General features: G+C 60.6%; 1 protein-coding gene across 4 annotated transcripts in view; it reads right to left on the reverse strand.

The window, feature by feature from the left end:
* Positions 1-1,757: 1,757 nt before the first annotated feature.
* The window catches only part of EVL (Enah/Vasp-like), a 164,335-nt gene continuing 150,786 nt past the window's right edge, over positions 1,758-15,306 (reverse strand). For all 4 annotated transcript variants that reach the window (XM_082649034.1, XM_082649035.1, XM_082649032.1 and 1 more), the window contains exons 8-14: positions 14,294-14,354; positions 10,082-10,145; positions 8,374-8,440; positions 8,210-8,272; positions 4,352-4,418; positions 3,871-3,928; positions 1,758-2,102 (exon numbers count right to left, since the gene is read on the reverse strand). In XM_082649034.1, the coding sequence (XP_082505160.1) occupies positions 2,065-2,102; positions 3,871-3,928; positions 4,352-4,418; positions 8,210-8,272; positions 8,374-8,440; positions 10,082-10,145; positions 14,294-14,354 (418 nt within the window). In that variant the 3' untranslated portion in view covers positions 1,758-2,064. The remainder of the gene's footprint in view (positions 2,103-3,870; positions 3,929-4,351; positions 4,419-8,209; positions 8,273-8,373; positions 8,441-10,081; positions 10,146-14,293; positions 14,355-15,306) is intronic.

Genomic DNA, 15,306 nt, shown 5'->3' on the forward strand with positions numbered 1-15,306 from the left:
CTGCACGTTGGGGCCCTCACCCCCACCAGCTCAGACGTGGGGCTTGAGGAGAACAGGTACCACAGGCCAGGCAGATGGCGGGTGCACAGGCGGCTGCACCGACGGGTGACTGCCCAAGTGAGCTAGGGCTCTGACGGAAGCTGGCTGGTGTCCTCGGTGTCTCTGCGAAGCGGGATGCGGCTCGGCCGGACTGTGCGGAGGGCTAATGGCCCAGCTGAGAGGTGGGGAGGCATCGCTGGCGCCAGCCCCTGGGCCCGGGGGCTGTGTCGGGGTGTGGGTCCTGGTCTTCCAGAGGCAGGCGGGCAGCAGGAGGGATGCCTGGGCGAGGCCCTCCCTGCCAGAGGAAGCGGCCGGGCCAAGACGGCCTCCCTTTGGAGCCGTGAGGCTGGGGAGGCCGAGGACCACGGCCCAGGGGCGGGCATGGCGGGGCTGCCTTAGCTGGCCCGGGAGAGAGAGGGCTGGGAGGAAGGCCCAGCTGGGCGGGGAGGAAGGTCTCAGGTGCCTGAGACAGGGCAGTTGCTACGCAAGGGCTTCCTGCTCAGGGCTGGGAGTGGCCTCGCGTGTGCCAGGCACCCCTGTCCACAGGTGTTCTGACCACTGAGGTGGCCCGGGGAAGAGGCCCTTGGACTGGCTGTGGGAGGGCAATGCGGCTCTGAGCCTGGGCAGGCGGCCCCTCCTTGTGCACACACGCTGGCCTGGGCCCAGGGGAGCCCCAGAGAGCCCAGCTGAGCCTTGCGAGCTCTCCGTGTCCGCCAGCGAGCTTATCTGCCGACGGGACGGTCACGGCTGGGCCTCACCCAGAGCCGAAGGTGGGCCCAGGGCAGGGGTCTGGCACAAATCTCTCGAGAGGCAGCTGCCCAGAAGAGGGGAGCACCCCGTCGCCACCTGCCAGGACTCTCTCCCCGAGGCACCGAGGCGACAGGGTTCTTGGACAGCGGGAGGCAGAAGGAGCCCGGGAGAGCGGCTCATGGAGCTGTGTGTGGGTTAAGCCGCTCACCTCCCAGCCGGCAGAACAGCCCTATTCCTGTGTCCCAGGGTCGCTGGGAGCACTCGGTGAGATGGTGTGTCCAGAGCCTGGCCAGAAAACAGCCCCACTGTCACGAGCCAGACTGGGGGCCCTCCTCCCGTGGCCCCAGGGGACGGCTGGGCCAGCGCCTGGGCACACCGTGCCGTGGTGCCTGCGTGATAGTCAAAGGACGCCAAAGCCTTCCCACTGGCTGGGGCCTCACTCCTGCCACGGAGGCGGGGACCTGTGCTCCTCCCTGGGGGCTGCAGGAGACTTGTGGGGCAGGGCGGAGGCCTTCCCTGCCCGCCTTGCTGGGCCCGAGTCACGGGGCGCCCCTCTGCGCGGCGGGGAGGGTAAGCTGGTGCCTCCTCCCGGCCCTGCTGATGTTCCAGGCGCCACTCAGAGCCCGTCTCCCTGGAGGAGGCCCTGGGGGGCGGCTCCTGGGCCCCCCGCCGGCAGTGCCTGAGCTGCGCGGCTCAGCGGCCCGTCCCCCCTCGCATCCGCGTCAGCCCAGCCTCGCACCCACGGCCGCCACTGCCGTGGGCCCTTCCCCCAAAAGAGGCCTCCCCGGCCGGGAGCCACCAACAGCGAGCGAGTCGGAGCCGGGGTGTGGACGGTAAGCGTTTATTACCACGTGCACACAGACCGCCTGGCGCGTGGATGGACCCCAACCACCAGGACGCTGGGAAGGAGCCGCGTGGAAGCGGCCGCTGCTCCCGGTGGCACCTAGGAGAAAACTTGAAACCACCTAGCGAGGCGCGTGACTGACTCGGGGTGTCTTCTCTATAAACCGAAAGGAATGTACACTTAAATAGGCAAATATAAAATACAAAAAAAGGCGATAGGCCTGGTGTGCTGTGTCAGGTTGAATCTAAAAAAATCCAGGAGCTGAACTTTTTTCCTCATTTTAATATTTTATCACAGGTTAAGACTTTTAAACGAAGCACATCCTAGCTTCAGTGCGTGCTCGTGTGTGCTGGAGGCCCGGGGCGCTGGGCTCCTTGCTGTCCCCGCCTTCGGCTGGACCGGGTCTCAGGCGGCGTCGGGGGCCGAGCGACCTACGACGTGCTGATCCCACTCAGCTCCTGCCTGATGGCTGAGGGGACAGGGCGGGACAGGAGGCTCAGGCGCCGCCCCCCGGCCTGCTCAGGTCCTGCCTGGGGTCTGCCCCACTCTGTCTCCCCCCAGGCCAGAGGGCAGGCAGCGCAGCGGGCTCCGGCCGACTCCGGGGTGACAGCAAAGCCCTCTGTGGGTCTCATCTGCCGCTTCTCGTGAGCTGGCAGCCCCTCAAAGATGGCACTGCCCCTTCCCCGTCAGAGGACGGACTGGTAAGGGGCAGGCAGGCAGCCCAGCTCTGGTCGGAGGACCGGCAAGCCCCCCACCCCGCCCCCAGGGGCAGCATCAGGTCGGTGACCTTGAGCAGGGCGGAGGGCTCCCATGCCCTGCCTCCCGGGCCTGGGCTCGCCCCATCCGGAGGGGGCCGGGGCTTCTCCCTGCTCCTCTCCCCAGAGTCCTCCCCCAGATGTGAGCCTCTGCCCGGACAGACCCCAGGGGGCCTGCAGCCGAAGGCCAGGAGAGAGAGCTAAGGGCCAGGCCCGTCTCCAGCAGCAGGGGAACGAGGGGAGGGTTCCAGGAGACCCCCATGGCCCACATCTCCCCCAGCCTCTCAGCCGCCCGCCCCAGAGGCTGCGTCCACCATGGCCGCGCTGTGGCAGGTGCAGAGACGGGGGCCCCCCCACACCCACTGGCTCCCTCCGTCGAGGCTGTGCCCTCTGCTCGCTGGCTGGCTGGCAGCCCTGCTTCGGGCCCCACACCAGCCCTGGCCCTGGGGCCACACAAGCAGCCCTCCTGAGGTGGGAGTGCCCAGCATCAGAGCAGGGTTAATAGTTGGCCTCTGTCTCCTCTCTGGCTCTGCTTTCTCTCTTCATTCATTAACTCCTTATCTGCCCATCCCAGGCCTGTGGGGGGACTGGGCAAACAGGAACTGAGTGCTCTCTGGGTCAAGGACGGGGTGTGGCCGTCACCCAGCCCTGGGCAGGGGTCCGGCTCTGCTGGCACCCCACGCAGGCTCCCAGCCGCCTCTCCTCTCTCCCATGTCTGGCGGCCCTCCGCCACCAGCACCCAGCAGGTGGGATGGGGAGGGGTGTGGGCACCAGGCTGTGCCTCACTGCTCTGTCGGGCGGAGCCAGCCCTGCCCGAACCTTTCCTTTTCCTCTGGCTCCAGATCTGAGCCAGCGGCATCAAAGGCTACGGTGGGGCCCGGAAGGACGGATGTGATTCACCGTGACGAGGCCCTGCCGCTGGAGCCACATGCCCGCTCCCTCAGGCCAGGCCAAGCAGGCTGTGAACTAGGTCAGGCCCATAGGTAATTCTGTGGCTTCTTGGACCCCTAAACCTCTGGGAAGGCAGCGGTTGCCCTTATAACCCCAAACCCAGTGATCAGAAGTGGCAGAATAAAAAGCAGTAATCTACGTCCACAGGTGCTGAGCTAAGCAGCAGATAACTCAGGGCCGCTCTGGGCCTGGGAATGCACTCTCGGATCTTTCTCCTCGACACAGGCTAATCCTGGGAAGACAGACTGAGGCGGCAGAGCAGCAGGGCGTCCCCGGCCTTACACGAGGCGCTTAATCTGAGTCTCAGTTTGCTCAGAGACGCGGGAGGGTGGTGCTGGCCGCTGGGAGGAAGACTGACCCCCGCCCCCATGCTGGTACAAGGCCCAGGCCTCCTGGCCCAGGACGGCCTCCCTGGATGGACCATCCTGGACCCCTGCTTGGCCGCCCTGGGCGCAGGCAGGCCTCCGTCTTCAAGGACGCTGGGTGTACCCCGGCTCAGGGCGATGCTGGGGGTGGGGGCCCTCTACTCACCATCGATGATCTCCTCCTTCACTTTGTGGAGCTCGCGGACCACCTCCTCGAGGATCTCCTGGTGGGAGCAGAGCCTCGGAGTGAAGGGACAGACAGCAGAGAAGTGGCCTTGACCGAGGGGCAGGGGCAGCGCCACAACCCTCACCCCTGCCCATGTCACCCGTGTTCTCGGCTCCCTCCCCAAGCTGGGGAACGGTGTGTGAGTGGGACGTGAGACACCCTCCCACGCCTGAGAAATACTCAGGAGGAGCCGGGGTGCCCGGAAGGGGAAGCCCCAGAGGCGGGCCGGGAGCCTTTTCCTGGTAAGGACAGGGGCAGGGGGACCGACGCTGCGCGTGTCCCCTCCCCTACCGCCGGCTCCCGACTGCTGGCAGCCGCATGTGGCCCTCTTGGGCAAGAGGGCGGGCCTGCCTGCCCACGCGGCCCCGACAAGTCCCCAGCTCTGGCTCCTTCACAGCCTCTCCGGGAAGGACACACTCACCTGTTTCATCCGGTCTAAGTCTAAGGCATCCAGGGCCACGTCGTTTACACTTCCTGCCGGCTTCATCCTGGGGAGAGGGCGGCAGGGTGCGGTCAGGTGGGCGTTGGGGCCCGGCAGGCGCCCCCGTGCTGGGAGACTGAGCGGTGCCCCGGCGCCTCCCGGCTGCGGGCCCAGCCCTGCCCTCTCCCATCGTCCTTCACACGCTTTCTGCTTCTACCTCCGGCCGCTCCTTAGCTACCTGAAAAGGACTCCAATGCCCTGTCTCCACCTCGAGAGGGGCTCATGGATACTGTGACCATATTTCCCAACCCAAGAGTCAGGACTTGGTGTCTTCTGCCTGGACAGCTCTCACACAGAAGCAGCCACATAAGTGGACAGCGTCACATGCTGCCTCCCCTGGAAAGGGACCCTGATAAGCTGGCCCTCAGTGTGAGGGTCTGCGTTCCTAGCTAGACGGAGGCTTGGGGGAAACCAGTAACGATGGCATTAAATACGAGACAAAATTGCAAAAACCTTAAACACTCATCCTAAAGGCACCCACTTCCGACACAAACACGTGTCCCTGGTGTTGGTAACCGGCTCTGGTGTGTAATTACTTCAGGAAACGTCCTTGGATGTGGTTTTGCTCGTCTCAGGCAAAGGTTTCAGTTTTGGGGACTGTCCTGATGCTTCCGAACTAAGGTTAGCTGGTTTGAAACTTCATGTCTCTTGCACATGAATCCTCCCTGGAAAATCTTGGCAGGGAATTGCCTGGTGGTCCAGTGGTTAGGACTTGCTGCTTTCAGAGCCGGGGCCCAGGTTCACTCCCTGGTCGGGGAACTAAGATCCCACCAGTGGAAGAGAGGAGGGGAGGGAAAGATGGAAGGACGGAAGGACGGAGGAAGGGAGGAAGGAAATCTTGGCAAACGCTCGTCTAACCACCTGGCCTTTCAAAGCAGGACCATGGTGCTGAGGGTACACTTTCTGGATCCACTTTCTGTCCCCACGTGGAGAGAAAGGCAGGTTCAGGGAAATGATGTGGCTAGAGCCAGCTGCAGGGATCGTGGATGTGACAGCTGGCGGACAGACACTGACCTGGCGGACTGGCATGGCTACCAGGGGTCACTGTACAGATTAGGTCCATCTGGGGAAATCGAGGGCTGGTGTTCTCCACAGTGAAGGAGAACAAGCATGAAAACTAAAGTGCTGGTGCCGCCGCGATGGAAAACAGTGTGGAGGGGCCTCAAAGGATTAAGAACGTAATGACCACACGAGCCAGCAATCCCACCTCTGGGTACACAGCCGAAGGGAATGAAATCACTGTCCCAGGAGACAGCTGCACCCCCATGTTCACTGCAGCGTTATTCACAACTGCCATGACATGGGAACAACCCAAGGGTCCGCTGACAGATGAATGGAGACAGAAGATGTCATGTCTGTATCTGTGTGCGTGTGTGAGTGTATGTACACACACGTGTACATATGTACATCACACGGTTACATAATGGAGTATTCTGCCACAAGAAAGAAGGAAACCCTGCCATTTGTGACAACATGGACATTATGCTAAGTGAAATAAGCCAGAGAAAAACAAACGCCGCATGATCTCACTTATATGTAAAATCTAGGAAAGCCGAACTCAGAAACAGAGCGCAGACTCGTGGCTGCCAGGGGCTGGCGGGTGGCGGCAACCGGTGGAGGTGGTCCACGGGCACACACTTCCGCTAATAAGATGGGCTCCCTCTTGGGGGTGTGACGTACAGCACGGTAACTATGGTTAACGATACTGTATCGTATGCTTGAAAGGAGCGAAGAAAATAGACCTGAAAGTTCTCACCACACACGTACAAAAAAAGGTAACTGTGTGAGGTTATGGACGAGTTAACTTACCTGACTGTGGTAACCATTTTACAATGCACACGTGTATCAAATCACAGTGTGGTACATCTTGAACTTACACAACGCTAGATGTCAATTATATCTCAATAAAACTGGATTAAAAAAAACCCACTGAATGCTATTGTAAATAAAATTTTAGTGTCCAGTGCACAAAGCTGGGTTAAAAAAGAAAAGAAAAAGTGCTCCTGCGCCCCTCCTGGATGAACTCAATAAAGAGACTCAATAAATGTGGTCCTGACTGAGTTTGTACGTTAACTTTGGGTCCTGATGTGGAAAGAGGTCCGGCCTGAGATCCCTGGATCCGTCACACCCATCCTGTAGTTTCCAGTCACCTGGACAAACTGCTTCACCTCTCTGGGCCTCGGTCCCCCCATGTGCAGACCTGGAAAGTGCCCCCGATGGTGACCCTGACAGCTTTTGTGAGCCCTGCGGCACCCGCCCCATCTGTGAGTCTGGCTCGGAGCCGGAGAGCCCTCTTACGTGTAGGAATGCCCTAGACGACGCTCCTGCCCTGTGAGGGACGCCTGGCCACTCAGAACTTGGCCGCCCGTCCTTACTCCACAACCAGGAAGCAGCTAGCTCTGCTGGGAGCTGCAGGTCAGCCCCGGCCGCCTCGCCTCCCCGGCTGCTCTGGCTCCCGCCCGGCTCCGGTTCACCTCTCGCTTCACAGCCAGAGCGAGCTGCCCAGAGAGCAACTCCATCGCGGCGCCCTTTGCGCAGAGCTCGGAGACTGGGGCCCGCACACAGAATAAAATCCACACTTCTCACCGTGCGGCTCCTTCCTGCCTCTCTAAACGTGCCTCCCTCTGCCCTCCCCACGTCCGATCACCTGCCAGCCACAACGGCCTGCTTTCTGTTCTTTGAACTTGCCAGGCTGGTGGCAGGCTCAGGGCCTTAGCACTTACCACTCGTTCGGCCTGGAGGGCCGTGCCTACAGTCTCCACGGGGCAGGCTCCCTCTCACCCGGGTCAACTCGAATGCCACCTCTGAGAGGCCCACTTGCTAAAGCACCCCCGTCCCCAGCCCCGTCCACCACACGGCCCTCTACGTCTTCCCCAGAGCACCTCTCAGAACTCACAGTTGTCTTATTTACGGGCCTTTCCAACAGGAAAATGAGCTCCTCGCAGGCAGGGACCTGCAGGGCCCAGCTCAGGGCCTGGCTGAGAAAGGCCCTCCACAAGTCCTGGCTGCCGCCGAGACCCCTCATCCCCGTTCACCCGCATCTGTCATCGCCACTCCTGCTGGGCCGGCTGGAGCTCTCTCTGGTCACCTTGTTTGATTTGGCAAGACCAGGCTCAAACTCCACCTGCTCTGGGATTTGGGCTGTTCCCCTCCAATTTGTGATGGGCACTGAAGACACTTCCTAGTACGGATTCTAGAAGCCTGCAAATTCAGGCCACACTTGGCCCATAGCTACTGTGTGACTGTCTCTCGATTTTTTGGGCGACCTCAGTTTCAAACAACCCATCCTGTTATCACATCAGCTTTTGGTTTGGGAAATATGGTCAGCGTATCTCCGGGGAAAAGGCAGAGGAAGGAGAGGAGGTGGGGTGCCGGGCCAGCCCCCGGGATTTTGAGCTGCGGGATGCAGCCAGGGCTGCTGAAGATTTCCTGTGTCCAGCTGTTGTCCACACATGGTCACCCTGTGCGTGAGGGATGAAGAGACCTCCTCGTGGCGTGGGGGAGCAGTGGAGGCTCGGAGAGGTCCCCTGGCTTGCCCGGTGTCACAATTAGCGAGGCCAGAGCTGGGATTCGATCCCGGCTCCACCTCGCTGCCTCTCTGGACAGTCACTCCCCTCCCCTGGCCTCGGGCCCTCTGTCTAGGAGAAGACAGGAAGCAGCTGGCCCGCCCTGTCCCTGACGAAGCACAGACCACCCTTTCCCAGGGCCGACTGTTAGATGACAGGACACAGGTGGGATCCGGGGTGTTAGTCATGGGCAAGGGACAAAGGAGGCCCCAGAGGCGGGGCTGTTCGGTACCTAGAGTGAGGCTGCGACTGAAGGGGGCTCTTAGCTTCGGGGCTCTTGGCCACAGACGGGGTTCTGTGCGGTGGAACGGAATGGAACAGAGAGGTGAGTTGGCGCCGTCGCCCGCCTGGGCCCACCGACCCGGGCGCAGGGCCAGCCTTCCCGGGGCAGCTCACCTGGACAGCAAGGAGGACACGGGCTTCTCCGCCGAGCTGCTCCGCTCCCAGGGCTTCCGGCCGGCCTCTGTTGGTTCACGTCATGGATGAAGCGCCTCAGAGCTGGGAGGGCGCTCAGTGGCCCCCATCCCACAGCGTCCCGGGCAGGAGGCCCACCCGTGCTCCCCCGTCACAGCTGAGACCCGGCTCCTTATTCCAGTCCCCTTTGGCCCAGGCGGCCCTGGCAGGGTGTAGATGGCCCTGCTGCCACCCGGCGTCTCGCCCCCCTCAGGACATGAGCCTCTGTTCCCTCGACTCGGTTGACCTTGTGGCCTGGCTTTGAGCCCTCTCACCATGACTGGGTCTGTCCTTGGAACGTGAGCCAGCTGGTCAGGGAACCTCTTAACTACGACTTCCAGAGGCGCCCTGGGACTCCAGCAGTGGGCCGAGCAGGGCACAGGAGGCCCCCCACCAGGACACTCTCCGGGCAGCCCGGGGTCCACGTTCGCCTTCAGGGGCCAGGTCCACGACCCACGTGCGTCCCCTGTCCCCTGACTCCTTGCTTTCTCCCCCGACACTGCAGCTGGCTCTTTCCCAGCCTGGGCTTCAAAGCTGATTTGTCTTTCCTTTTTCCTTTTTAACTGGTGTTAAACTACATCTCACTTTACTTCAAGAGATTTGTCGAGCTGGACAGAATTCACTGACTTTGCAGGATGAGCAGAGAGGCAGAAGGAAAAACCCCTGGGGCAGCAGGGGCCAACCACTCTGAGCTGAGCCTGGAGACTGTGCAGGCTGACGGGCCCACGCTGGGCCTGCCGGACAGGTATGAGAGCTGGGACCACGTCCAGGGTCCAGGCATGCAGCCTGGAGGAAGCCATTTAAACACACTGAGCCTCAACCTCCTAGACTGGGAACAACCCATCCACCGGGACGTGAGCTGTTCATGCAGTCACTCACCAAGAACTGTGGTGGCACTGCCTGAGAAGGAGAGGGCACAGACCGCAGCCTCGCAAGGGAGGCAGACGCGCCAACAGTCAGGACGCTAGGCCCGTGCAGGGCAGAGCCGTGCCCCAGCGAGCAGCCAGCCCCTGGCAAGAGCTGCCCTCCGCTGGCTGGGGCGGGGGCGCTACTTCCCCTCCGCCTCTCCCAAGCCTGCACCGCACCATGTGCTCAGGAGCACAGGCCTGGCTCAGAGCAGACACTGAAACGTTGGACGAGTGACTGACTGCGGTGGCTTCTTCCCACCATAGAGCCTCAAGGCACTCTTCTAATCGCAAGCCCCGCTCCAGAGCTCAGACTGGGGGATTTCTGCGCGGGGTTCAGGACCGCCTTGTCTGGTTGACTTCTCAGCGAGCGAGACTCACTGCTAATCACTGTAACATGGGTCACAGCTGGCGTTTTGCAGGGCGCAGGAACGTGACATTTACGTGCCCCTCTTCGGAGCACGGGCCCAAGGCCGGGAACCTGAGCCCCAGGGCACGGTCTCCCACACCACTCGGTAGGTGCTGGCAGGCCGGCTGGGAGACGCGAGGCTTAGACTGGGCGGTCTTTCCTCCAGGGTGCCCCTGCTCAGGCTCGGCGTGGAGGCCGCGAAGATGGTGGGGAGCCCCCCACCAGCGCAGCCTCTCTGCTCACCGTAAAGTGAGGCAGGGGGATCAGATCGCCTTCCTGTAAGAACCCCTCCTGTGCTAAGACCCCGTGCTGGCGCCGGCAGGGCGGTGCGCCTTACCTGAGGAGTTGGGGGGCTGGCTGGCTGCTCGGGTCCCCGGAGATGGAGAGGTGCTCGGCTCTTCCTGAAATGGAAGAGAAAGGCTCTGCTGTCGGCCTGCTTAGGAAGACCGGCTGGGTGGGGGACCTTTGGGCCAGGTCATCTAGAAAACCTCAGTTTTCCAAATTAGCCAATGAACATATATTATTTTTATAATCAGTAAAACAACAAATATGATTCACCAATGAAAACCCAAGGTCGCGGTGGGGAGGTGGTCCACCCCACGGAAGTCAGGGAGGAGAAGGCTGCAGGGGGACACAGTGGACGTGGCCTGGACCCTGGGCCCAGCGCTGCTCACAGACTCACTATCCCTCACGAGGCACTGCCACCCCTTGTCCACCGGGACCCTTCCGCAGCCCTGGGAGGAGCCCGCTTCTGGTCAGCCCTGCTGGTCAAGGCTGGGCACGGACACAGCCTGAGTCCTAGAGACCCCAGCACTTCACTTCTCTTTCACCGGAGAGGAGGAAGCGTTAAGAATTTAGAATGTAGGGGCTTCCCTGGTGACGCAGGGGTTAAGAATCCGCCTGCCCGTGCAGGGCACACGGGTTCGAGCCCTGGTCCAGGAAGATCCCACATGCCGCGGAACAACTAAGCCCGTGCACCACAACTACTGAGGCTGCACTCTAGAGCCCGTGAGCCACAACTACTGAGCCTGAGCTCTAGAGCCCGTGTGCCACAAGAGAAGCCACCGCAGTGAGAAGCCTGTGCACCGCAATGAAGAGTAGCCCTGCTCGCCGCAACTAGAGAAGAAAGCCCGCGCGCAGCAAAAAACGCCCAACGCGGCCAAAAATTAAAAAAAAAAAAAAAAGAATTCAGAATGCTCTGAAGGTTATCTTTAGCCCAACCAGGCTACGGGTTCATCAATGTTGCTGACCAGTGGGCCAGGCGGAGCCCCAAGCCTCCGGCCGCTCGCCCATGCGCCCCACCATCCCCCAGACACGGCCGCTGCGCGTCTCTGTCCTGCACGCCCGCTCCTCTCAGAGCTCGGGGCAGATGCCGCCTGTCCTGGGAGCTCTCGCAGGGCTCAGGGCCCTGGTGCTCCGTCTCTGTCCTCAGCACTTTTCTGTATCGGCAGTCAGTTTATTGTGTCCTACCTTGAGCACAGAGGCCATGGTCCTATCCACCCAGGACCCCCGTGCCTGGCTCCCAGCGGGGCCCCACGAAGGCGGCCCGTGCGTGTCTGCTCTGCCCGTGGAATAAGTCTGTGGCGACACTTGTAATGGAGGTGAGTAATGCAGCAGTAACACAAGCTGACGTTTATTATCGCACATATTTTGGAAAGATTCTACACTCTTAGGAAAATGGCATTTATTAAGTAATCATAATTCCTCCATTTTTCTCAAGCAAAACACATACAGCTGCTACCTGGAGCTTTTTTTTTTTTTTTTTTTTTTGCGGTACGCGGGCCTCTCACTGTTGCGGCCTCTCCCGTTGCGGAGCACAGGCTCCGGATGCACAGGCTCAGCGGCCATGGCTCACGGGCCCAGCTGCTCCGTAGCATGTGGGATCATCCCGGACCGGGGCACGAACCCGTGTCCCCTGCATCGGCAGGCGGACTCTCAACCGCTGTGCCACCAGGGACGCCCTACCCGGAGCTTTTGACCAGAGACAGCCAGCCGACCTGACGAGACGGAACTAGCATAATGCTGACCAAAGCCAAGAATCGCCTTCTGCCACTGCCCATGTCAACTCTGCTTCCCATCTGGTCCATCCGAGCCTTGGGGTGAGGGCTCTCGGACGCTCACGGCCACCTCCAGGGCCAGGACTCCAGGCTCAGCGCTCCAATCAGGACCCACCACGCCCGGTCCACCTAATGCGAGCCTGTGAGAGCCAGGACCACGGCTGCTCACGCTTGGTCCCTGCGCCGAGAGCAGACCTGGCACCTATCAGACCTATCAGGAACCCCCACCCTGTATCTGCGTGGTGACTGAATGAACCCGGGAGTTGCTGGTCCAGGGGCAAAAGAACGTGCTAGGCGTGGGTCTCAGGCCAAGTCTCCTGAGCGTTCTGGTTTAAAGAGAGAGTGGAATAAATGAAACTATATAAATCAACACGTATGCGTGGGGACCAGGGCCCAGAGGAAACAGGCAAGAATGAAAGCCATTATGGGTGAAGTTAGAGTAACTGAAAAAAATGAGTAAGTTGTTTTGTGTCATCCTATTATTATTTCAGAAACAGTCAACAAGAATCCTCGCTCCCAGCGCACGGGGCTCAGCCGTGCCCACACCCCTGCCCCGAGGCTGCCGGCCCAGCGCCTGGGGGCTGTGTTTTCATGCCATGGAACACGTCCTTAGAGCAGTGACATAACTGGCCTGCGGCCAGCAAGCGGCAGAGCGCCCGCCTGAGCCACATCTGACTCCACATTTGGGGTGTTTTCCTTCTTTAACTAATGCTTATTTGTTTCTCATTAATTATAAACCTAGTACATGTTCAATGAAGAGGATCTGGAAAACACTGAAAAGTATAAAAAAGAAAAGCCAGGGAATTCCTGGCAGTCCAGTGGTTAGGACTCGGTGCTCTCACTGCTGAGGGCCCGGGTTCAATCCCTGGGCGGGGAACTCAGACCCCGCCAACTGCACAGCGTGGCCAAAAAAACAAAAAAGAAAAGAGAAAAAAGAAAGAAGAAAAGCCAGTCTCCAGTGTCTCCGTCCACGCGGCACCTGCTCTGGTGTGTGGAACTGCCCTAGCCCTTGCCCTGGAAGAGGCTGCTCCCGGGTGGGCAGGGCCTCCTGACTGCGGGGGACCAAGGCAAACAGAACTCCCAGTGACCAGGAGGCTTCTTAAAAAAGGAAAGGAAAGAAAAGAAAAAGGAGAGTCAGAGGAAGAAAACTCTACCCTTGGGGTCAAAGATTTCTCCTGGGTCCCTGGGATTTGAAACACACTCTTCCTGGAGACCAGGGAGGAGGGAGGTTGGGTACCGGGGCTGGAGCTGTGATGGCGGGAACTGGCCGGCGCCTTTGGAGACCTGTAATTATTCCTGGGCTCCTGGCCAGACAGGCCTCTGCAGTTTGAGAAATTAGTGGGGAGTTAGCTGGATGAACTCCATACTCTGTGCAAGGCATGGGAACAGTGGAATATGCACGCCTGGTCCTCACAGGGCTCACGATTCAGCAGGAACGAGCGAGTCTGAACAAGCAGAGATGTGTGTGCTAAGGGCAGGGAGAAGCATGGTGGCGAGAGCGGCCCGGGGTCCACGTAGCAGAGAGCCTTACTAGCCTGGAGGTCGGGAGCCTGTTTCTCAGGGAGTACTGTTTACACAGAGAAGTGCAGCCGAGGAGGAGTTAGCTGCTGGGGCCGAGGGGACCGCATGTGCCAGGCGGGGGGACCAGGGGAAGGGAGGGCCGCTGGCAAGGCTGGAGCCCGGGGGTCACACCCGGTAAGCCTTGCCCTGCTGACGGGGGTGGCACGGTACCCTGGCGCCTGGTGGTTGTAATATTTCTTCTGTCTCCTGCCACCGAGATGCAACCTGTATGCCATCTGTAGTTAAGGTCTAAACTTAGCCGTTTCAGTAGGAGTCTATTTTTACAGGGAAAGCTTAACACAGAGGGAAAGAGTGTTAGCCACCCTAGTGACGGCGGGAGCCTGGAACCTGTGTGGATAGACTAGGCTCCAGGACCCCCTCAGGACAAGAGCCAGAGCGCTGGGTTCCTCTGCCCAGCTCCCCTGCGGCTCTTGCTGGAATCCACGGACTCAAGTGAAGCCTTTCAAGAACAGGAATAATTTGAAAATAATAACTGCCCTGGTCTTCAAGCAGACACTGCCTACTGCAACTGTACTCTCCAACCCCCCGAGTCCCTTGAGATCTGTCTGCTGCCCCTCTGAGCTCCCCAGCCTCCAGGCCCTTCCCTCAAGGCGCTCCCAGGCGGGTCCTGCTTCTCTGCCTCTTACCTGCCTTCCCTGAGAGGCTGCGAGCTCCAAAGCAGAGCAGTGTCTGCTAGATGCTCAGTGAGCACAGGCCTGCCACCCGGTGCAGCGGGGACGGACATGAGCGCCCACAGGCCCTGTCCCCCTGCACTACCCCCTCCTGTCCCTCTTGTCACCCGTCCCCCCGCCCTCCTACAAATCACCCAGCGAAGTATCTACCGCGTGTATGTCCAAACACGGTGTCCCGCAGGCCCGGTCCATTCACACCTCTGGGGAAGCCGGGGTGGGCTGGCCGTGGGGTGTGCTTACCGTTTGGCTTTCGTCTTCCTTTTTATCAGCCGGCTTGTCTGTCTGGGAGGCTGCTTTTCTCCTAACACAAGGAGGGAGAAGATACAATCAGCCCTAAAGGTTTCCACACAGAGCAGACGTCACCTCTGTGCGGACACAGCTTGGTCCTCAGAGACTCCTTGCTGGGGTGTGACCCCTGTTTCGTGTGAAGGAGATGACTTGTCCAGGCACCCATCTGGCCTGTGGCGATGCCCGGGTGAGTGTCCAGGCCTTCTGTGCTGGCCCCAGGACCCTGGACACAAAACTGGTCTGGGTGGTGGGGTGGGGGGCACCCCATCTCTGTCTACAGCACCTGAAGGCCGAGGAGGTTGGTCCACACCCTGTCCAGGTCCCGGGGGACCTGGGCTCGGCCGGGTGGCCGCTGTCCTCCCAGGACGCTCAATGCCTGGCCACGAGGGGCAGGAGAGCTGCCCCCGCCACAGGTCAGCCTGGGGGCATCCCGTCTGCAGGCCGCCTGCGGGATGGAGGAGGAAGCCTTTCCCTATCGTCCTAAAGCTCCTCCTACCTCAGAGCTCAGCAGCCATGTCCTCCCCGACCTGGACACCACGAAGAGCGGCACGTGCTCAGGAAGGAAAGAACCCGAGAGACGCCCTCTAGTCACGGCGCGCACCTCCCCGCAGGGATGAGCCCCCTTCTCAGACACTGAGAACTCGCTGCTCTTTTCCGGCCTCAGTGGTGGCCTACCTCTGGCTAATTCCCAAATCTACACACATACCCCTTCCTACTCTCCAAAGATCCGGCCCCGGGGGCTCTCAACTCGGTGAAGCCGCCAGGACACAAACAAAGCTCTCGGAGCTCACGAGGTAGCTGGCTGTCAGGAGGGAAGCTGGCCTGGCAGGGGTGAGGGCCACCGGCTGCCTGTCCCCGTCTAGGGACCGGCCACAGGGGGCTCCTTCCTCATCTTCTCATCCCATCCACCTACGGCCCTTCCCAGAAGCCCGGGACTCATGCCCGACTTCTTCCTCGTGACAGTG

Source organism: Grampus griseus, assembly GCF_964374135.1.
Source record: "Grampus griseus genome assembly, chromosome: 2".
NCBI lineage: Eukaryota > Metazoa > Chordata > Mammalia > Artiodactyla > Delphinidae > Grampus > Grampus griseus.